The sequence below is a fragment of the Drosophila rhopaloa genome, unplaced genomic scaffold (genome assembly GCF_018152115.1).
Source record: "Drosophila rhopaloa isolate 14029-0021.01 unplaced genomic scaffold, ASM1815211v1 contig_115, whole genome shotgun sequence".
Taxonomy (NCBI): Eukaryota; Metazoa; Arthropoda; class Insecta; order Diptera; family Drosophilidae; genus Drosophila; species Drosophila rhopaloa.
Window position 1 is genome coordinate 7,343,423 of NW_025334990.1, and position 21,771 is coordinate 7,365,193.

Here is a 21,771-nt window from a genome sequence, read left to right on the forward strand (position 1 = left end):
GGATATTCAACACACCTGTTACACCTTGGTTTAACAAGAAAACGCTAAATTGTGACCTCGTTATGCTTAAGAACGAATGAGTAACATATTGAAAATAAAAGTCACATGTCTTAAAGATGGTAATCAAAACAGCGCGTTCTATGGATATTATACAACCTTAAAACTTGGGAATAGGAAGTTTTTAAAATATATTTTTAAATTTGTTAAAGTTACTTGTATTTAATGAGAAGTATTTACTTAAAAAATTTTTAATGTTAAAATAAATATACATGAAAACATAATACAAATGCAATTTATTAATGTTTGTGTATAATTGTTTCAATATTATTTAAATAAAATAATACCGATATAAATTGCTATGACTTTAAATATTCTTTAAATTGTAAGGTTTTTAAAACCAACTATTTTGTTCACGTGTTTAGTTTTGTGTAAATTTCCCAGAATGAAATATACTCCCCATTTGGCTTGCCTTTAAGTCTTTTAAAATTTGACTTTCGCTAAACGCGAAAACCATTGAACATGCTTTTTCTTGTCACCAAAAATTGAGTTGCCACTTAGAAGGCGAAAATCAATTAGGCATAATATGCGTGTGCCTTCTATGTGGCAGGCAACCCCAAAACGCGTTGCATACTTACAGGCGTAGCGAAAATAAAATCAAATAGAAGAGAACCCCAACGCACATACACATACATAAATGTATATGGAGACCCAACACAATGAAGGCAATTGAGCAGAATCATTGCCGTTGGCAGTTTTCATCAATATGCAGGAGGCAGGAGGAGAAATTTATGTGGGAGAGTGGGCCGGAACGGATAACGGGAATGTGCTGCAACAGGCAGTAGACAACAAGTGGCAGCGCTGCCAGCGCCGCTGCCACCCATCCTCCTGCCGACTTTCTCCCGCTCCTTTGGCACTTTCCACAGGAACATCCACATCCTGGGCGCAGTCGTCCGCCGTCGACGTCGCCGGCGCCTCGTGCGTCGTTGGCCAGCGCATCTCCGTTCAGTGCGAGATGAGATCTCGTGGCTGATGGACGTGCCCGTTTCCCACGCTCGCAGTGCAGCCTCAGCACCAGAAAAAACACTTGTGGCACTCACTCACAATCAGTTACCGTTTTAGCAGTAGTTTAGTTTGGCTTAAGCAACAAAATCACACTTGCAAATTCCAATCAATGTGCGTTTAAAACCGTGTTTAAATCGCTAAACGTTCAAGCACCAAGCAACGGGCAACATCATCCAAAAATATGTGAAAATTCCAAAGATACAAGGGTGTAAGTTCAAAAATCTACATATATGAGATTTTAAGGGAAGTGTTGAAATTTTAGCTTTGCTATTTAAATTTTAGGTTAAAATTATTTTTGTTTAAATAAAACTTGCTAAATTTACAGATAATGACGATTATGTTAAATTTTAAATTTTACTTTTTAATTTATTAGTATTTTTTTATCATACAAATTAAAACGATGTCAAGTGCCACTTCTATAAATAGCAATTTAACCGAGTCTTACTTACATGTGTCACTTTCTATCGCCTAAATTTAAATGTGTTAAGTTTTTCCTGTTCTGAAAACAAATAACAAAATTGAGTCTTACCGTGGTACACAAAGATAGGTCTGTTCAACAAGCACATTTTATTTAACCAGATTAGATAAACAGATCCCTAGTTCGTATAATTTTTATCAAGTAAGTATTTCCTGAGTTCTTTAATCCGAAATCCAGTTATCTCCCCTCGTTGCCGAATGAGGTAAATCAATCAAAATTCAATCGAAATTTGCATTTTAAAGCGGCAACAACTGCCTGTTTATTTATGTAGACATACAAGTATTTATTTATTAATCGATTTGAATCGGGCCTGGCAGGCAAACAATTTTTTTGCTCGGCTTCGCAGCCACCAGCTTGCTGAAAAAAAACCAAAGTCAATAAAAGTATTAACAAATATTGATTTAAATACCATTTACTTTTCTTTATTTACCCTGGACAAATAGCCGCAATCTTATTGAGTGTGGCATATTTGGGTAATGAATAATAAATCCGCACATATTTGTGTAGATATTTACTATTGGTAATCCAGAAATGTATGGTTTTATTTATAAAATTTTAAAGATTTCCTAATATCAAACAAAAGGGCTGAAAATATTTATTTAGTATGCCAAGAACTCTTATAATTCCCACTTTTCCTTGGCTTTTCTTGGCCAACGACCTTGCCGCAAGCCCACTGAAGAGCAAACACTCCCCTCAAAGGAAAAACCACTTGAGTGCCATCGCAAAACACAAAATCCACAAGTGGCCACTGCCAGCAGAAATCGCTGGGCCACCGGAGACATTGCAAATCCGCCTCAAGCATCTTTATTTAAATGACATCTTTTTTTTTAATTCTCCCACAGGAATTCTCCAACAACGCACAACCTCACCCGCCAAAATCCGGCCACAACAACCACCTGACAACATCAACTGTAAAATTGCAATAGAATTTTTGTACTCACCAGACAGAAAATCAACCCCATCCGTCACCAAAACTATAACTCCGCAAAAAGAACTCCCGAAGAAAGCTAAGGAAGTCGTATATAATAAATAACTCAGGTGGGTATATTAGGTAATAAATATAATACTAATAAATGAAATAAATCTTTTAACAAATGGGTCACTAGAAGGCTATTTTGGTTCATGTTCCTTAGTTTTTAATCAGAATGCATTCAATTGAGGGCTTTAAGATTTTTTAAATATATAAATTTGTTCTAAATTGATAAAGTATAACAAATTATCTACAATATTTTTGGAATATCCTTTAATAAGAAACTCCCTGCCTCTTACCAAAAATAAATCCTTTAACAATATTCAATTGCATTTCGTATGGATTTTCGTACTTTGTGCCCTTTTGCAAGTTTTTAAAAGATTACGAGCCTACAAAAAAATATTTATTTAATTTTAAAACCTTAACGTAATAATGTTAATTGCTAGGAACACTATTTTTAACTGCATTAAGAGAATTTCACCTGTTCTCTCAGATTTAGACGATCGTAAGGATATGTGTACCATATATTCTCCAGTTAGGCACGTTCAAGTTCTCCACTTTGTAGCCGCATAATTTAAGTGTTCAAAGTCTACTGTATAGATGATTGCTTGTTGGCATCGATTTAAGCTAATTAGCTTAAAGGGGGGCCTCATTTACACGCCCCAGCTATATATCTAGATGGAACGGCTGCGCTACCGTTTTGCAATTAAAATTGCAATTATCAGTGCTAAAAACAAAGCAGCTTCGGGCGTCTGTGCAAATTTGTACAACAATTAAATGGAAAATAAAAAAGCAGACTTGAAGGGCTTTCAATTCCTGGTTGATTATATAGGAAAACCAGTTTATGGCCTTGTACAAACTGAGGTCTCTTCAATCTGCGTGAGCCGTTGGCCTCAATGTCAAGCTCAAGTCCAGTGCCCAAGCTCAGTCAAAAGCTTTGTTTTAATTAATAAAAATCTGAAAAATGAGCACAATTTAAATAAAGTTGCGTGTCGATGCTTAGAAGTGGCTGGAAAAAGCAACAAGCCGCTAAATTTTCGACCGTCGGCAGTTGAAAAATCTTGTGCAATTAACACAACCAACAGCAACAACAATAATTAAAATAAAAGCAACGACAAACAGCAATCAAAATAAATATCTGAGGGAACATAAATAATGAATTAAACAATCGCATTCGTCGCATCGCACATGCAGCTTAGTTTAATTTTATCAAGGCATTCTAAATGCTCTATAGTTTCAGATTAAAATTTATAATTTAATCATGACAATAAAATATTAGTCTTTACAGCATTTATAAATTTGTACATAGAAAAAGGTTATATCTTATATCTTATTTATTCTAACAACATATTAAATACCTTTAATTTAAAATGCTTTCGCGATACGGTATTCAAACATCGGCTTAGTAAAATTGTTACGTTTTTCCCTCTTGATTAAATTCATTATTCCCATATAAATAAAAAAATAAAGTATATATATAGAACACACGCGACACTAATGCATTTTATTAATTTATTTATCTAAGAATTGTGTTTGAAATGCAATTTAATTGAATGCAGTTCTAATCAATTCCAGATGGAAAGAAGCCACTTTCAGGCTCTGGATAGTTAAACTTGAAAACTCAATGCATTAGCATAATTTCAAATAAGTAACTTCAAGCTATTGTTCGAATCGGTATTCCCACGCTCATAATCCGAAATTGCATGCCAATTGATAATTAATATTTATTAAAATGTATTTTACACACTTTTCATTGTGCATTCATTTGAAATGCAAAGATGTCTGAATTCTCTCCATGGCAAACACTTCGTATACTTACTAAGCAAATCTTTTTTGCTTGTGCAAAAATAAATTCGTTTAATAAGCCTCTGGCGGCACGCTAAAGTTTTTAGTTCGAGTTCAGAGCGCCGACTTGTCGGTAGAATCCGCGGAATGAACGATCCCCCCGAAAAAATAGTGAACTCATTGCGAAAAAGAAAGTGCAATCTAGATGATAGCATCAGTACTTCCTGAATGCAAATCATACAGCCTTGACTTTTGATTCACTGGAACAAAATCCGCGACTAATTGGGATTTCTGTGCGCGTATCTGGCGGCTATAGCTATAAGCGATCGTAAGCCACATAAATATCGGTCGTTACTTCAGAGTTCTATAAATACTCAAGGCCTGGTGGCAATTCAGGTTCATTAGTGCAAGTGATGTTCCAGTGGCAAGAGTATTGTGCAATTTGTGGAGCATACAATCTTTAGATCTATTTCAATAAGGGAAACACTGCCAGGTAATAATATTATACTTGACAACGGATCTAATCGTAGGCATTTTGGAAAGTGGTTAGGAAAGTTCTTATTAAGAATCTCCTAATCTTACTAATGAGATAAATGTGACTAATTTCTAACTAACTTTTAAGAAATTTTGTAAAGACAAAACATTTTTTATCGACTTAACTTTTATTTATCTTCTTTATTTATGTTACCTTAAACTCGTGCAACTTTTAAAAGTTTAATTAACCACTTAAGTAAGTTTACTGAGTTAAAACATGCCTTAATAAAAATAGCGCAAAACATAATTTTTAAATACAATTATTAGTTTTTATTAAACTTGTTCTAAGACAGAGCTAATTAAAGTTCCCATTAACATTAATAGTACTATTTAGTATCAAAGGGCTAACCAAGTGAAGAGGCAAATTTAATGATGCCATTTTTTTAGTACTATAACTAATGCAACAGCTTTGTATTTCAGCAGTTAATTCTAGTTGATTTAATCAACTAAAACTACAAAATTTACTGCTGTTTGTCACGCCCCCAAACGTGTTACAGTCGTATGAATTTTCAGCAGTTTTCTCGTCTATTTATCAGATACTTCCCATTTGTCATTCAATGACAACACTTTGTCCCTGCGGAGACGTCATAAACAATCAATTGTCCGCTGGGACAGGCATCAATTGTTGTCTCAATTGCAGAATAAATTGAAAACATTATGCAAAGACTGTTGGCGGAAGACTTGATTCATCTTTGCCTTCAATTATGAGACCTTTTTGCTAATAGCAGTGGGCTAATTCAATTTTGCAACCGAAAACTTAAAGAAGTCTGCGTTTTGGTTCCCTTTTGTGAGTCTCTCAAAGCGAATTATGCAGGCAAATTCAATTTGCGCCTGACGTTAGGCAACAGCAAATGTTCCAATGACAAATGTTGCGCATACGCCCCGTGTATTTGGTGTTAGTGTGGGGTGGCAGGCAATTAAATAAATATTTAAATTGCGTATGATTCAATTAGAGCCGTGTGGCCGTGTGAAAGATACTTTTTAATTCCAACCCCAAGACTTGTAATTTACTTTTAATTAGCGAAAATCATTGAGGCATTAAGCGAGCGTGGGATTTGTATTGGGTATGGGAATGGGAACGGGGATGATGGGAAAGCTGCTTACTCCTGATTTGATTACATTTTAAAAGACAATCGGATTACTGTTTTCCGTAGCAACCAGCGGCTAGCGACGCAATGCAATCATCGACCGATGCGGGAAATGGTGGACCTAGAAAAAACACGCAGAGCACAGCACCCCAGAAGCAGTCGGAGATTAGCGAGACCACCTCCTTCACCATAAACGCCAGCACCAACCAGCAGCCAACTCCCGGAGGACCCGCCAGCAAAACGCCCAGCAAAAATCCCTTCAAGCAGCAGTTGGACGGCAATCAGCAGAATGGCAACATGGACCAGGATTGCGGTATACTGGGCGTCGGCAAGGAGCCGCCTGCACCGCCTCCGCCCACCTATCAATCCCAGACCCATGGAGGACGACCGGCTCCGCCGCCAGCGGATCAGTACCGCGAGGAGGATCCACGCGCTGCCGGGTCCTGGTCCGCCGCCAAGTCCTGGATGGTCAGCTGGCGGGGCTCCAATCGCCTGGTGCTCGTCATCGTGGCCATAGCCCTGCTCCTCGACAACATGCTGCTGACCACAGTGGGTGAGTGTTCACCTGGGATACCTTATTGCCTCCCATAAATCTTATTCCCCGGTGGCCATTAGCATTTCATGAGCATTTATCTCCCGGGGCTGGTTATCCTTGCCAGCCAATCGCCTGGAAATTGTCCATTTCCTTAGAGGATGGGGAAAGTGGTGCCATAAAATTACCACAGAGCGGCACTTTAGCTAATGAACGCTTTCCTGTCAATGCGAATGGTCTTTGTCAGTTCATCAATTCGTAAGGAACTGAGGTTTTTTTGGGATAAACAGGGGTTATTTTTCCTGAGATCTCATTACTCATACAAAAGTTAACCGTTTAGGATAGAAGCACCATAAATATAAGGGTAGATTTTGATGAATAATATTATTTAAACTGAATAATACTATTTGCAAATACAGAAAGAGAAGTACATTTTTTGAACACTATGTCTTAATGTAAAATTAAATATTTGTAGTTTTCCCTTATAACCTTTTGCAGTTAACACAGCTAAACAAATTCTTCAAATAGAAAAGTAATAAAATATAGAAATGGAGGAAAATTAAAAAAAAAGTTTTTAGTAAATTTACTAGTTATCTCTCTGAATTATTTTATATTTTCGCCACCTGAAAAACTACTCAAAAAATGTATTCATATTTTAGATGTGGTTACATTTTATTGTTTGAAAATGACTTGCTCATTTAAAAATGACTTTTGTAAATTAAATATGCTTTGACAAACCATTTTCATAAGCATTTATTTTTTAGGTTTGTTTTAGTTATTTTCCTTAGTGTTTAATTTAAGATATGACCCCTTCAACAAGGTACCAGCTAACATAAAGCCAGTCAGTCAGTGATTTTGTAACAGAATCAACTGGAGTAGTCTGATCGTTCGATAAGAACTTAGTGCACCCTTAATTTGTGTTGAAGGCCATGCAATTAAATCAAATACCAGCCAACAACTAATCAAAGCTGAAGTGCCCCTGCTTAGTCATTAACAAGCATCGATGGCCAGTGGGCCAGACTGAGTTGGGCAGCTCCAAGTGCTGTTCCGTCGACAGTCAATTAAATAGACACGCACTGGAAGACCCTCCTGCAGTTGACACTAAAACCCCACCAGGGAAAACGAAAACTCTCTGGGGGTGGATGTGTCCAGTGTCCAGTGGCCAGTGTTCAGGCCAAGTGCTTATGTCAAGTGTCTGGCCAAACACATGGACATTGAGTGGGAATCCTCGGATCCTTCAGCCTGACAAATACAGCAGGGCGAAGGAAAAAAGCCGAAAAAAAGAGGAACGAGATTTTTCTTTGTGCTAAACGTTCATGAATTTAAATCAACAAGTTGGGCAAAAAACCAAAGGAAATAGCCGAACCACTCGAGCAACTTGTTGAGAGAGAAAGAGCACGGAAGTGAAAGTCAAAGGAAAAGTGGAAAAACTATTAGCTCCATGGAAGAAGTTTCCCTTCTGCTGACAGGATAAAGGAAGGGGCTGGGCTTTTAGCGTTTGACTGGCGGCATTTCCACTTAAGTGCTTTCTCGATTCGCGCTCAAGGTGCTGAAGCGAAAATTGCTGCAAATACATTTGATTATTACATTTGATCTCTGGCCTCGCACCCCCCATTTTATCACACCTCGCATAATATCCCCATAAATTAGATTTAACCGGGAGCCTGTGGAGATTTATATGGGTCATGACCTTATCCGTTTGACTCGATGCCAAATTGAATATGCAATAAGCTTTTGTTTTATTGAGGAAGATTGAATAATAGTAGCTTAAATAGGGTTCACTTTGATCCGGGGATACGGTCATATCCTTAGCCAATAAAACGAGTATTTTACATTGACATTGGTTGAACTATGCAAATAGATTGTTTCTTGGTGCTGTAGACAAATCTTTGGGGTGCTAAATAAATAGTAGATTTTATGGAAATAGCTGGACTTACATGTTAGTAATACTTATTAAAGCTATATTAAAAATCGTTTTTTATTAGACCCCGGATTTGGTCTTTGTTTTCTTCATTGATTGATAGTGTCTTTTGTTTAAATAAAATGAAACAAATGAATTGGACAATTAAGATGATATTAAAGTTAAATAAACCATTGTTTTAAGAGGATTGGGTTTGGTATTTTGAAATCAAAAGATGTATGTTCATTTTGAAATTAACATTAAGAAATATCATTCAGAAATATCACACTGCTTAAACTGACAGCATTAAAAACATACATTTAAATTAAAATATGCTGATTTACCAAATTATTGTTAATGTTTTCATCGTATTCTGAGTTTATGATAAATTCTGATTGTGTTTTCGAATCCGGGGTCTGTATATGTATCTGACCTATCCTATCTTAGTCTAAAAATGTTAAAAATTGCCTTTCAACCTTACGGACATCACAATGAATGAGTAAGCTTAATCCTCTGGATTTCTTCGCTACTTTCCCTGGGTGTGCGATTCGAGGGAGGCCACATCCACGGTCTCCAGCTTCTCCAGGCAGACTCCTGGCCTCCTTGTGGATGTGGGTGTGGTGGCCAGGGAGCGGGTCTTCAGATTACCTCCGCCCGTTGCCGGCGGCAGGAGCTGATCAAATCCACCAGATCCATCTTTGGACAGCGAGGCACTGCGCGAGAAGGGGAAATAGGCGTTTAGCTGCCGCTCCAGCACATCCTTGTTGATGCTCGTCTCCCAGATTTGCTTCTGGATGATGCTGCTGTAGCGTGCCTCGAAACTTTGCTGATGCCGCAGCAGATCCGGCGCTCCGGATCGTCCGCCTCTGGGACGTTCCCGCTCCCGCTCCGCCGGCGTGGGCGTGGCCGGCTTGAGGGGACTGCCCAGGGAGTCCTCGTCGGTGGACATGCCACTACTAATGGCCGGAAAATTAAAGTGCGCCGTGGAAAACTTTGCTCGTTAGGTGGCTAACAAACCAGAAAAGAAGAACGCCAATCGCCGGGAGAACCTGCCGCGTCCGCTGCAGAAACGCGAATAAGTCACGGCAACTTGGAACGATTCGTCTTGGAGTCCGTTTAGGCCTGTTATGTATGCATTCGAAATACTCAAAGTATTGTTGCGCATTTTCTTTTGCTGGGCGAAATGGGGAAAAGTCAAACGTCAGGCGGCTCAAAGTTTTTGCCTCCAAAAGTAATTGCTCCCCCTTTTGTCTTTTGGCTTGCCTTGAAGTCAGAAAGTTTTCCCCCGCTTTCCGTTGGCTGTGGACTTGTGGACTTGGTGGAACCACCCAACCAGACCCATTTAGACAAAGGTCACAATCGTGCGGCTTTTTCGGTGTCGTTTTGCTGTCATGGCAGACGCAATGACTCATTGAGCCTTGCGCTTATCCCCCACCATCTATTGCAGCGTATCTTCAAAATGCACGGGAAACAAATTATATGAACCTTTAGCTATTTCATTAATTAAATATTCCATAGTGTGAAGTTCAAAAATTCGATTTTTAACTTCGTACTTATTGGATTTTATATTTTACATCAACCCATATTTAAACCTGTGCATCGGTGGCGATATAGAAATTAAATCTAAAAAACGATATGTCAAAAATTTCATAACGTGAAGCTCAAGAACTCGCGTTTTTACTTAAAACATATGACTTGGATTTTATGTTTTCCCCCTTCATCTGCACCTGAATTTGTACCTGTATTTGTACCTGTGTATCGGTGGCGATATTGAAATCGAATCTAAATACCGACGCGTCAGTCATAAAATAAAACGATGACGACGACAACGACAACTTGCCACGTGTGGCAGGCGGATGGTTTAGCTTATGGTGTTGCTTGCATGACGCTTGATGGATATCCATGGAATCTCCTTCGCAACGGTTGACAGTTGTTGCCCCATTACACTGATGGATATGTAATGGCCATAATTAGTTTACGACTGTTTACGTTTTGTCTGTCGTAAACCCCATCAAAATAGTTTACAAGAAATAGGTCTGAGGAAACATAGAAAATTCTAGAGAATAATCTATTTAAATAGTTCATAAAATTTGTTTATTAAACGATCTTCCACTTTTCAAATTAATTTTGTATAATTTCCTATTCCTCTTTTTTCAAGAGTGTAGAATTCTTAAATCTTATTTCCAGTTTACTAATATTTCTTTTAAAACTTTTATTATACCCTTGCAGAGGGTATTATAATTTCAGTCAAAAGTTTGCAACGCAGTGAAGGAGACATTTCCGACCCTATAAAGTATATATATTCTTGATCAGCATCACCAGGAGAGTCGATCTAGCCATGTCCGTCTGTCCGTCTGTCCGTCCGTCTGTCCGTCTGTCCGTCCGTTTCTACGCAAACTAGTCCCTCAGTTTTAAAGCTATCTGCTTGAAACTTTCCCAAAAGTTGTCTTTCTATTGCAGGTAGTATATAAGTCGGAACGAGCCGGATCGGGCGACTATATCATATAGCTGCCATATAACTGAACGATCGGAAAAGCCATAACTTTGGTGTTTTTAAAGTTAGGAAGTTGAGATTTTCTATGGGTTTTATTTTTGGCTAATCAATCCGACCTACCGAATTTCATAAGGTTAGGACGACTATATCCTATAGCCGCCATATAACTGATTGATCGGAAATGCCATAACTTTGGTGTTTGTAAAGTTAGGAAGTTGGGATTTTCTAAGGGTTTTATTTTTGGCCAATCAATCCGACCTACCAAATTTCATAAGGATCGGCCGACTATATCTTATAGCTGCCATATAACTGAACGATTGGAAATGTCATAACTTTGGTGTTTTTAAAGTTAGGAAGTTGGAACTTTTTATGAGTATTAAGAATGCATCATATGAATAATTTTGGAGAATATAATTTATGGAATATTCCGCAAGGGTATATCAACTTCGGCTCTGCCCGAAGTTAGCTTTCCTTTCTTGTTTATTTACTCAGATTTACCAAGTAAAAAAATCCAGTTTCCCTTCCTTAACTTGGAATCCATTCTGCGCAAAATGGCCACATTCATTAGGGCAAAACTTTAACTTTAACTTTATTCCATTGTTAAACATGCAATATTTCCACAATTACATTGATTACGCTCCTTTCACTTGGGAACCACCCCAAAGCCACCACCCTCATCGTCATAAAAAAAACGCAAGAATCAACAATAAAGTCAGAACCAAAATCAAAACAAAGGAAAATGGGCGTGGCACATGCCGCCGACTTTTCGGGGTAATCCCAAAATAAACTTACCAAATTCGATAAAAAGAAATAAACAAAAGAAACTTTCAATGGCAACGGAACAAAAACGAAAATCAATAAAACCAAGAAAAGATTGTACGATATTAATAAGTAGTTCTCCGGGGCACAATAAGTACGCTATTCAAATTAAGGCACGGAGATTTCTGACAGGTGCATTTTTCAAAAAGAAAATATTTAAAATAAATATTCTAATAATTTTACCTTCAGAAAAAAAGTTAATATAAATCTGGCAGTATTATTATTTTCTATAATATAGATAAGATTTTTAAGGGTATTTAACCTTCGGAGATTCCCTAAATCACTTTTATTTTTGTGTTCTGGAGTGGTCTTTTTTAGCATATTAATAAGAAAAGTTAGTCTTAACTAATTTTCCCTTTCCTTGCGACCCTATAAATAGAAACTGTTTGCTAAGCTTTGTAATTGGAAAGGGGCAGAGTGATAGTATCGGATAGATTCCCAAATTAACCGCATTAACCATGTAAATGTCAGTGAACCTAAGGTCTAAAGAAGAAGGGAAGTCCACATTCACTGAAACAACCTCCTCAATTCCACGTAACCCAGTTAAATAATAATTAATAATTAATTTTTTTATATTATTATTTTCAAAGATCAAATATATTGTAAATTTCAGAAATTGTTTTTATTTTTTTCATGAATGGAAAGGTTAAAAATTCCTTTTTAAAATTATATTTTTTTTGTAAATGAGAAGGGTTTTAAAACGAAATGTCAAATCAATATATTTTCATAACATTTATTCAGAACTGTGTAGTGTTTCTTCATTTTGTAAGGCCCATTTTAATCAGATTTTACTGACTAGACAGAGACGTACTACAGCTGGCACAGCTCACTGAAGCTGGTGCTCAGGGCATCCTCGCCAGAACCCCCAATCCCACTGCCAGCCGCCGATCCCGCGGCCAGCAAACCCTTCTTGGGCAGACTGGGCATGAAGATGTGCAGCTGTTTCCGGCTATCCGAGGCAGCCGATGCCATTCCCCGACTACTTAGAGGCGGTGTGCGGCTGTCCTCCGTCAGAGGGGATGCACTGGCTCCACTGTACAGGCGGGCCGAGGCCAGCTGACCCGCCAATCTTCGCGTGGTGCTGGCACTGCTGCTCAGGGTGCAGAGATCGATGTTCCGAGCGGGTCTATTGAGGCGCACCGGCACACCCTCCTTGTTGAATATTATGGTTATGGGCTTGGCATTGGAGGCGGACGGGGAGGAGGTGGTGACCTGCGGGGCGGAGGGTGGCGGCGGCTTGGCACTGGGCTTCCTGGCCACCGATCGCTGGTGATTCGCTGCCGCCGCCGCCACTCGCTTTAGACTCATGCTGCGATGCTGGCTGCGCTGCATCCGCTGGGCGGATCTGGCCAACTGGGCACTACTGGTGGCCGGTGGACTGGGCACCACCGCCGCCTTCACTATATCCGTGCGTCCAGCCAAATCCAGCCAGTGGAGCACCCTCTCCGCCAGACGCTCCTCCGGATTGTTGGCCGTCGTGGTCAGGTTGCTGGCTGCATCTTGCAAGGAGCTTCTCCGCGACTGATGCTCCATGAGATGGTCCAGGTGATAGGTGCGCCCGCGGCTCAGCAGCCAGGCTCGTCGCTTCGATTGGCGGCTGTTGTGCCGCTGGTCGCGTTGACCTCCACCCGTCGAGGGGGCGGGGCCCGGCCGCCCACCCAAGGCGGGAAGCGACTGTTGCTGCTGCAGCGTCAGCTTGGTGGCGTCCAGAAGCAGGTCCTCGTCCAGGTACTCCACGCTTTCCTCCGGTGACTGCTCGTAGATCTCGCAAGATTGCGTCTGCTGGTAGTTGCTGTTGCCTATATGAAAAGAAATAGTTAAAATTACTTCGAAAATTATTGTTTATGTGCTCTTTCATCTATCCTATTTTCAGTTTGATTTTAAATCGAGTCCATACAATTCCTTAAACAGTGATCTACTGAAATAATTCTCATTATCAATTATCATATTAGGATTCTTAAACAATTTATTTTTGAAGCGTTTGATTTCTTTAATTACAAACCCATGATTTTAATAAATTTTATTGACTTGAGAAGAGTACGAAGATTGCTCAAAATTGTATATATATTTCTATATATTAATTATATTAGGGATTACAAAAAATAATCAAGCATTTGGATTTTTAGAAGATCTAAGATAAAGACAGTGAACTTCAATTTGTATTTGGCAGGCACCAAATTGTATAAGAATTTAGATTTCTGTCTTGTAATTCAAAAGGTTATTTACATTTGTTTTTTGGCCTCAGAATTTTTTAATTTAACGATTTGTATGAATTTTTACCTTACGGGGGCATTAAAAATAGAAGCAAAATGAATAAGTTCAATTCTCCTTGGAAAGTCTTTTCAGTATGATCTTGGTTTTTATATTAAAAAAACCTAATTGAAAATCAATAGTCAATTATTGGGATACCTTTACAAATAACCAAAGCCCTTGAAGATGCCAACTAAAGGAGAGTATACTCACCTCTCAGCCTCGTCTTCTGGCGCTTCCAGCGCTGCCTCTGTCGCGGCTCGTAGTCGAGGATGAAGTGGCGCCTCCCGATCGCCTCCTGCCACACGGAGCGCACAAACAGCGGCCTGCTGGCCGACTCCCAAATGGGTCTCATTCTGCCCCCTGCTCCTCGTCCGGATTCTATGGCTAATTAAATCCTGTGCATATTAATGGGATAAACAAGGACGTATTCCAACGACTCTAGCTCGGGTGCTGAGCTGTCCTCTTCCTCGTCGCCGGCGGATGACTGGTGGCTTTGCCAGTTGCCGCCTCACTGCCGCTTCTGTTTGGCTTGACGACGACGCCGTCGCCGCCACTGTCGCCCGGCATGTCGAATCGATGTATCTGGGTGACCTGCGGACGCCTCAGGGCTGCGGAAAACAGAATGTCACTAAAGTTGGCGCTCGAAATAATACATTTAAGGTTTTTTTATTAAAGGAAAAAGAGATATCCTTTTTCTGGTCTGTTCCCCTAGACTGCTCTGCTGCGTTTTAAACTGGCAGTTTCCAAATAGAAGATTTGGATCGAGATTAAGCTACGGAAAAACATAAAGTATATCAAAGGATATAGCTGACTACTGTTGCTGATATTTACCACTGTAGCTTAATACCCTCCTTTCCTTTTAAAAAATTAAAAAACCTAATTATATTTTTTATAATCTTATAAGAGACTTTAGCATTAAGTTTACAAAGGAATACCACTTAAAATACCAGTTTCAATTGGTGAAAAAAAAAGATTAGTTGGGAAGTAAACAATCTTCTCTTTCAAAATCCCTTCTTGGTTTCCTAAAGCGAGGCATTTAACTCAAATCTACAAGTTTCTACAACAAGGATGACGATTAAAAAAATTAGTGAACTATAACAAACTTATTTTTGTCTTTAATATATTTTAAAAATTATCGAATTTTAATACAAAATTTAGAAAATCAATGCCGAAAGGCGCTCTCAGCCAACCAAATCACTGATATCCTATCACTCAATCACTATTTCCGCAGCCCTGAATCAGCGATAGTGCCTGTTTGTTTGTATAGCGCCCCGAGTCGGCTTCCTTTTGGCATTGCGGTTTAAGTGTCTTCGACACGCGAAATGCAACCGAGGCGACTGAGTGACTTCCGCTGCTCCGCCATCCCAATCCCAATCCAAATACACCCACCTCCTGACCCGTAACATCCGACGCCCACCTCCTGACCCCGACTGCACGTGCTTTTCCGGAATTATCATTTTTATGTCAAAACCTCGGGAGACAGTTTAATAAGTTGTTGGGGCTGTCGGGCTGGGAATTACTAGGCAACATTTGTCTTGTGGCATTAAATTTGCTACTTAATCGCTAAGTGGTTAACCCCAATTAAGTAGATGTTGCCAAATTTGCATACATTTCCGCTTGCATGTCATTTGGGAGCGGGGACGGGTCGCCAAATGGCATGTTCACTCTCGGCCACATGGCCGACATATGTGACAGCAGTTGAATGGAATTCCGGGTCAGGTGATACTTCCACTTTCGCTGAACTTTGGCACGAGGCGGCACGGCCCAATACGAGAACTTCAAGTTAGACTATCTAGCCCTAAGCCCATCGAGCATGAATGGCCCTCATTAAAGAGCCCCTCCTCAACTGCAGCCCAAACATATATGGTTACGGCCTGTCACTACGATAACCACGAATAACTGGGCTCACAAGCAAACAAATTACCCCAACAATACTTCAAACTCCGCTCAGCACTCACTCAATTGAAAGACCATACACCCCCCCTCCCCCATTGTTGGGTAGCCCAACCTCTGACCTCGGCCTCGCACTTTGGCAGGAAATGCAATTACAGTGGCCCGAAGTCTCGAGTTCTCCGGGTGTTGATAATAAATATAAACAGAGTCGAAGCATGCAATAAACAAATTGAATTTGCCGGCAGAGGAGGCCAAGTTGCATGTGGCTTTATGCTAGACAGCGGTGGGTCCATTAAACGCATCGTTGTGAACGAGGCGTATGCGCAATTTGAGCCCTTCCTCCTCCACTTTTTGGTTGCAACTCAATTAGAACAAGGGGAAGGGGGGGGCAATCTCTGCCAGCGGCAAGGCAATTACAAAACTTTCTGGTGCCCGGAGAACGCAATTACCAACCGGCGGCCTCTGCGAAAATTGCCCCAAGGCACAAGAGCGTTTAGGTTAATTGTGAGCAAATTCTTTTTGTTGCAATCAAATTATAAGGCCCTCCATTTCTGTTTTCCCCCCCAACCCGCCATTTAGTGCCCATCATACCTGAGTTCCTGTACGACATACGACATCCGGATGCGCCGCTCGACAGCTTTCCACGCACCCCGCTCACCTCCAACGTGCCGCCGCCCCCAACGCCGTGTCCTTGCAACAAGGATGGCAGCGAGGCGGCCCCGCTCGAGATCTCGACGATAAGTCCGGAGGGTAAGTGTGTCCCGCCCGCTAATTGGCCACCACAGTCTGCAGCCCAAGTCCTTGAAAATCCACAGAAAACGAAACCTATTACCGGGAGCTGGAGGAGCGACACAACGAGCTGGTGGGCGAGACCGTCGAGGTGGGACTGCTGTTCGCCTCCAAGGCGTTTGTCCAGCTGCTGGTTAACCCAATTGTAGGACCCCTCACGCACCGGTAAGTCGAATTTGGGGCATTACTTGGTATATATAAATACTATCAGAAGAAAATAATTAAATCTTTCAAAGATTGGATTTTTAGCGACCTTTAAAAAGTACACTAATTGAAGTTTTCCTTAAACTCGATTGATTTTCTTAGAAACCTCTTTTTGGTGTGATTTGGTCAGAGTAGGTATTTATAAAATCCAATTAAAGGAATACGACCTTGAGAAGAACCACATATGTTAAGCGAAAAGTATTAAACTATCTTTTTTTAAAAACAAGAAAGGAAAGCTAACTTCGGGCGGAGCCGAAGTTGATATACCCTTGCAGAATATTCTATAAATTATATTCTCCAAAATTATTCATATGATGCATTCTTAATACTCATAAAAAGTCACAACTTCCTAACTTTAAAAACACCAAAGTTATGTCATTTCCAATCGTTCAGTTATATGGCAGCTATAAGATATAGTCGGCCGATCCTTATGAAATTTGGTAGGTCGGATTGATTGGCCAAAAATAAAACCCATAGAAAATCCCAACTTCCTAACTTTACAAACACCAAAGCTATGGCATTTCCGATCAATCAGTTATATGGCGGCTATAGGATATAGTCGTCCGATCCTTATGAAATTTGGTAGGTCGGATTGATTAGCCAAAACTTTACAACTTTACAAACACCAAAGTTATGGCATTTCCGATCGTTCAGTTATATGGCAGCTATATGATATAGTGGCCCGATCCGGCTCGTTCCGACTTATATACTACCTGCAATAGAAAGACAACTTTTGAGAAAGTTTCAAGCAGATAGCTTTAAAACTGAGGGACTAGTTTGCGTAGAAACGGACGGACAGACGGACAGACGGACGGACAGACGGACAGACGGACATGGCTAGATCGACTCTCCTGGTGATGCTGATCAAGAATATATATACTTTATAGGGTCGGATATGTCTCCTTCACTGCGTTGCAAACTTTTGACTGAAATTATAATACCCTCTGCAAGGGTATAATGATCCTTGAAAAGTTTACATTCTTATCTGACTACAATAGCTCTTCAAACGAATTGAAACATCTGATAATCGTTTTTATACCCTTGCAGAGGGTATTATAATTTCAGTCAAAAGTTTGCAACGCAGTGAAGGAGACATTTCCGACCCTATAAAGTATATATATTCTTGATCAGCATCACCAGGAGAGTCGATCTAGCCATGTCCGTCTGTCCGTCTGTCCGTCTGTCCGTCCGTCTGTCCGTCTGTCCGTCCGTCCGTCCGTCCGTCCGTTTCTACGCAAACTAGTCCCTCAGTTTTAAAGCTATCTGCTTGAAACTTTCCCAAAAGTTGTCTTTCTATTGCAGGTAGTATATAAGTCGGAACGAGCCGGATCGGGCGACTATATCATATAGCTGCCATATAACTGAACGATCGGAAAAGCCATAACTTTGGTGTTTTTAAAGTTAGGAAGTTGAGATTTTCTATGGGTTTTATTTTTGGCTAATCATTCTGACCTACCGAATTTCATAAGGATCGGACGACTATATCCTATAGCCGCCATATAACTGATTGATCGGAAATGCCATAACTTTGGTGTTTGTAAAGTTAGGAAGTTGGGATTTTCTATGGGTTTTATTTTTGGCCAATCAATCCGACCCACCAAATTTCATAAGGATCGGCCGACTATATCTTATAGCTGCCATATAACTGAACGATTGGAAATGTCATAACTTTGGTGTTTTTATACCCGTTACTCGTAGAGTAAAAGGGTATATTGTATTCGTGCAAAAGTATGTAACAGGTAGAAGGAAGCGTTTCCGACCCTATAAAGTATATATATTCTTGATCAGGGTCACTAGCCGAGTCGATATAGCCATGTCCGTCTGTCCGTCTGTCCGTCTGTCCGTCTGTCCGTCTGTCTGTCCGTCTGTCTGTCTGTCCGTATGAACGCTGAGATCTCGGAAACTATAAAAGCTAGAAGATTGGCATTTTGCATGCAGATTCTAGGAGTTCCTACGCAGCGCAAGTTTGTTTCAAAATGGTGCCACGCCCCTTTTAACGCCCACAATCGCTTATATACGATTTTAAAAATTTAAATATTTCGGAAAAGTAAAAATGCAGTTTTATTGTGTTTATCAATACCTATCGAAATGTAGAAGAAATTTTTCAAATCGGACCATTCGTTAAAATGTTATGCGTGATCAAAGTTTCTATCTCCATCTCCCTCGCACTCCCTTTACCTGAGTAACGGGTATCTGATAGTCGGGGCACCCGACTATAGCGTTCTCTCTTGTTAAAGTTAGGAAGTTGGGACTTTTTATGAGTATTAAGAATGCATCATATGAATAATTTTGGAGAATATAATTTATGGAATATTCTGCAAGGGTATACCAACTTCGGCTCCGCCCGAAGTTAGCTTTCCTTTCTTGTTTCGTTTTAAGTGGTTTATTTTACAAGAAAAAAAATACTTTTCTATCTTTGAATAATAATTTTTTTATTAAATGCTTTAAAATATATATATAAACACATATGTATATAAATACAATTTCTTATAAAACAGTTTTCTATCTAAAATATATACAAATTTTCTGAAAATGTTGGGATACAAGATTTTATGTTGCAAGAATTATTCCCTAAATAAGCTTAAAAACCAAAAATGTGAAAGTCTTTAATGATATTTCTCTCTGTACAGCATTGGCTATAGCATCCCCATGTTTGCCGGCTTTGTGATAATGTTTCTCTCAACGATAAGTAAGTTTTACTTTAATCAACATAGAACATTAAATTGAACCCCTCCATCTTGCCCAGTTTTCGCTTTTGGCCGCTCTTACCTGGTTCTGTTTGTGGCGAGGGCTCTACAGGGCATCGGATCCTCCTGCTCCTCGGTTTCCGGAATGGGCATGCTGGCGGATCGGTTCACGGATGACAAGGAGCGTGGAAATGCCATGGGTATAGCGCTCGGTGGTCTGGCCCTGGGCGTGCTCATAGGTCCTCCGTTTGGCGGGGTGATGTACGAGTTCGTGGGCAAGTCGGCTCCCTTCCTGATCCTAGCTGCTCTGGCTTTGGGCGATGGGCTGCTCCAGTTGTTCATGCTGCAGCCGTCGATCCAGAAGGCCGAAACGGAGCCACCTTCGCTGAAGAGCCTGATCAGCGATCCCTACATCCTGATCGCTGCCGGTGCCATCACCTTCGCCAATATGGGCATCGCCATGCTGGAGCCCTCACTTCCTTTGTGGATGGTGGACAACATGGGCGCCACTCGCTGGGAACAGGGCGTGGCCTTCCTGCCCGCCTCCATTAGCTACCTGATTGGCACCAATCTCTTCGGACCGCTGGGACACAAAATTGGACGTTGGTTCGCCGCCTGCTTGGGCTTGATTATCATCGGAGGATGCTTGATCTTTGTAAGTGGAGATATCTACCTACCTACACTTTTATTTAATTAAAAAAAACCAATATAACATATTCATTAGATCCATTTACTAATTTTTTATGGTTAGTATTAGCAATGAATTTTTTTTTAATTTAATCAAACACCATATTCGAATTTTAAGATCTTATATTTTTATATTTTTGTAGATACCCATGGCCACCTCGATTACCCACCTGATTATTCCTAATGCCGGCCTGGGCTTTGCGATCGGCATGGTGGACTCCTCGATGATGCCGGAGCTGGGCTACCTGGTGGACATCCGGCACTCGGCGGTGTACGGTAGTGTGTATGCCCTGGGTGATGTGGCCTTCTGCGTGGGCTTCGCCGTGGGACCGGCGCTGTCCGGATCGCTGGTGAAGAGCATCGGGTTCGAGTGGATGCTCTTCGGGATCGCCATCCTCTGCTTCATGTACGCCCCGCTGCTGACGCTGCTCAAGAATCCGCCGACGAGCGACGAGAAGAAGGTACGTATGGCCAGGGAGGCGGCTGAAGCTGCCGCAGCCGCTGCTGCCGCTGCAGGGGAATCCCCCGGAATTCCCCAGCTGACCGCATCCTGCCCGGCCATCATGCATGGCACATCCATCCCCAGTACGGATCCCGAGGCGGGCAGGACGAATGAGGCCTACGAGAGCGAGAGGCTTTGAGTCTCCTTGAATTTCTTAGCTTTTTAGTTGGCATTTAGTTGTTAATCTTTCGTATTATTAGTCATTTTCATTGTTTTAACTCTTAAGTTCTTCTTAATTCGCTTGTAATAAAATGTTTAGTTTTTATTTAGATTGCTGCCTGAGTTTCATTGTGCATGTCTCATATAACTGTTTAAAGAAAAACAGTAGACTAACCCATATTTTTCCACAATTTCCTTCTGTTTCCAGTCTTTGATCTATGGACGCGATCGGGCTCAGGTACGTTATGTCACCTATCAAAACTACGATGAAGACGAATAAGCAAACTTAACTCCAACGCAATGTTGCCAAAAGTGCAGCCAAAAACCAACAAAAAAAAGGGTATTAAAATCAACAAAAAAAGAGAAGTTCAAAGAGGCAGAAAGTAACCGTAACCACAACCAACAATATCAATAATATCATATGAAATTCCAAAGAAATCGTTATTCTTGTTCAATGTTTTGCACATGTTGCACTATAGTGTTTATATATACCTTTGATCATATCAAGAAGTCACCTCCCCCAAATATTTTGCACACGTTAAAGTCAAGCACAGAAATATCTGAAGAAAGTACTATAGAAGAAATAGAAAGTTGAGTGAAAATAGGGCTCCACTATGAGCTAGATGTTCGATGTGACGGGTAAATTATTATGATGGGTAGAAAAGAGAAAAGTGGTATCCTAAGAACCCTACTACATATTGGAGGCAATTCAGTGGCCAAAGGTTTGGAAACTAGCTTTTTTTTTGGAAGAACTATAGTTGCATCGGAAAACACCAGATGTAACTGTACGAAGAGCTCATGAAGCTTGTAAGAGTACTTCTCCGGAAGACTCTACTCCCAGCAGGGAAGGTAATTGCTGATCCAATTAGCAGACGCCCGCAATTGCATTGATTTAATGGAGGTATTCCAAGGAGCGAATTATGTAGATTTAAGAG

At 40.5% G+C, this 21,771-nt stretch overlaps 3 protein-coding genes across 5 annotated transcripts; 1 reads left to right on the forward strand and 2 right to left on the reverse strand.

The window, feature by feature from the left end:
- Positions 1–979: 979 nt before the first annotated feature.
- LOC108051815 (synaptic vesicular amine transporter) lies at positions 980–21,662 on the forward strand. 3 transcript variants are annotated; one of them, XM_044456466.1, is made up of 9 exons: positions 983–1,270; positions 2,383–2,578; positions 5,984–6,470; positions 16,388–16,558; positions 16,624–16,762; positions 19,432–19,490; positions 19,548–20,143; positions 20,319–20,636; positions 21,045–21,662. In XM_044456466.1, the coding sequence occupies exons 3-9, from the start codon at positions 6,005–6,007 to the stop codon at positions 21,114–21,116; spliced, it is 1,821 nt and encodes a 606-aa protein (XP_044312401.1). In that variant the 5' UTR covers positions 983–1,270; positions 2,383–2,578; positions 5,984–6,004; the 3' UTR covers positions 21,117–21,662. The 3 variants fall into 3 exon arrangements, with proteins under 3 accessions (XP_044312399.1, XP_044312401.1, XP_044312400.1); XM_044456464.1 differs by lacking the exon at positions 21,045–21,662 and having other exon boundaries at positions 980–1,270; positions 20,319–20,946; XM_044456465.1 differs by lacking the exons at positions 983–1,270; positions 2,383–2,578; positions 21,045–21,662 and adding an exon at positions 4,423–4,788 and having other exon boundaries at positions 20,319–20,946.
- Positions 8,177–9,398, reverse strand: LOC108051833. The gene is made up of 2 exons (XM_017134088.1): positions 9,367–9,398; positions 8,177–9,305 (listed from the first exon to the last, which is right to left on the reverse strand). Exon 2 carries the CDS (start codon positions 9,296–9,298, stop codon positions 8,876–8,878), a length of 423 nt encoding a protein of 140 aa, XP_016989577.1. The 5' UTR covers positions 9,299–9,305; positions 9,367–9,398; the 3' UTR covers positions 8,177–8,875.
- LOC108051813 lies at positions 12,396–14,412 on the reverse strand. Its single transcript, XM_044456467.1, has 2 exons — positions 14,122–14,412; positions 12,396–13,454 (listed from the first exon to the last, which is right to left on the reverse strand). The coding sequence occupies exons 1-2, from the start codon at positions 14,265–14,267 to the stop codon at positions 12,473–12,475; spliced, it is 1,128 nt and encodes a 375-aa protein (XP_044312402.1). The 5' UTR covers positions 14,268–14,412; the 3' UTR covers positions 12,396–12,472.
- Positions 21,663–21,771: the final 109 nt, after the last annotated feature.

Coding starts and splice junctions, on each gene's coding strand:
- LOC108051815 (XM_044456464.1), top strand. CDS start 6,005: ATGCAATCATCGACCGATGCGGGAAATGGTGGACCTAGAAAAAACACG. Junction 16,559..16,623: donor CTCGACGATAAGTCCGGAGG/GTAAGTGTGTCC, acceptor GAAAATCCACAG/AAAACGAAACCTATTACCGG. Junction 19,491..19,547: donor AATGTTTCTCTCAACGATAA/GTAAGTTTTACT, acceptor CATCTTGCCCAG/TTTTCGCTTTTGGCCGCTCT.
- LOC108051833 (XM_017134088.1), bottom strand. CDS start 9,298: ATGTCCACCGACGAGGACTCCCTGGGCAGTCCCCTCAAGCCGGCCACG.
- LOC108051813 (XM_044456467.1), bottom strand. CDS start 14,267: ATGAGACCCATTTGGGAGTCGGCCAGCAGGCCGCTGTTTGTGCGCTCC. Junction 13,455..14,121: donor AAGACGAGGCTGAGAGGTGA/GTATACTCTCCT, acceptor TATAGGCAACAG/CAACTACCAGCAGACGCAAT.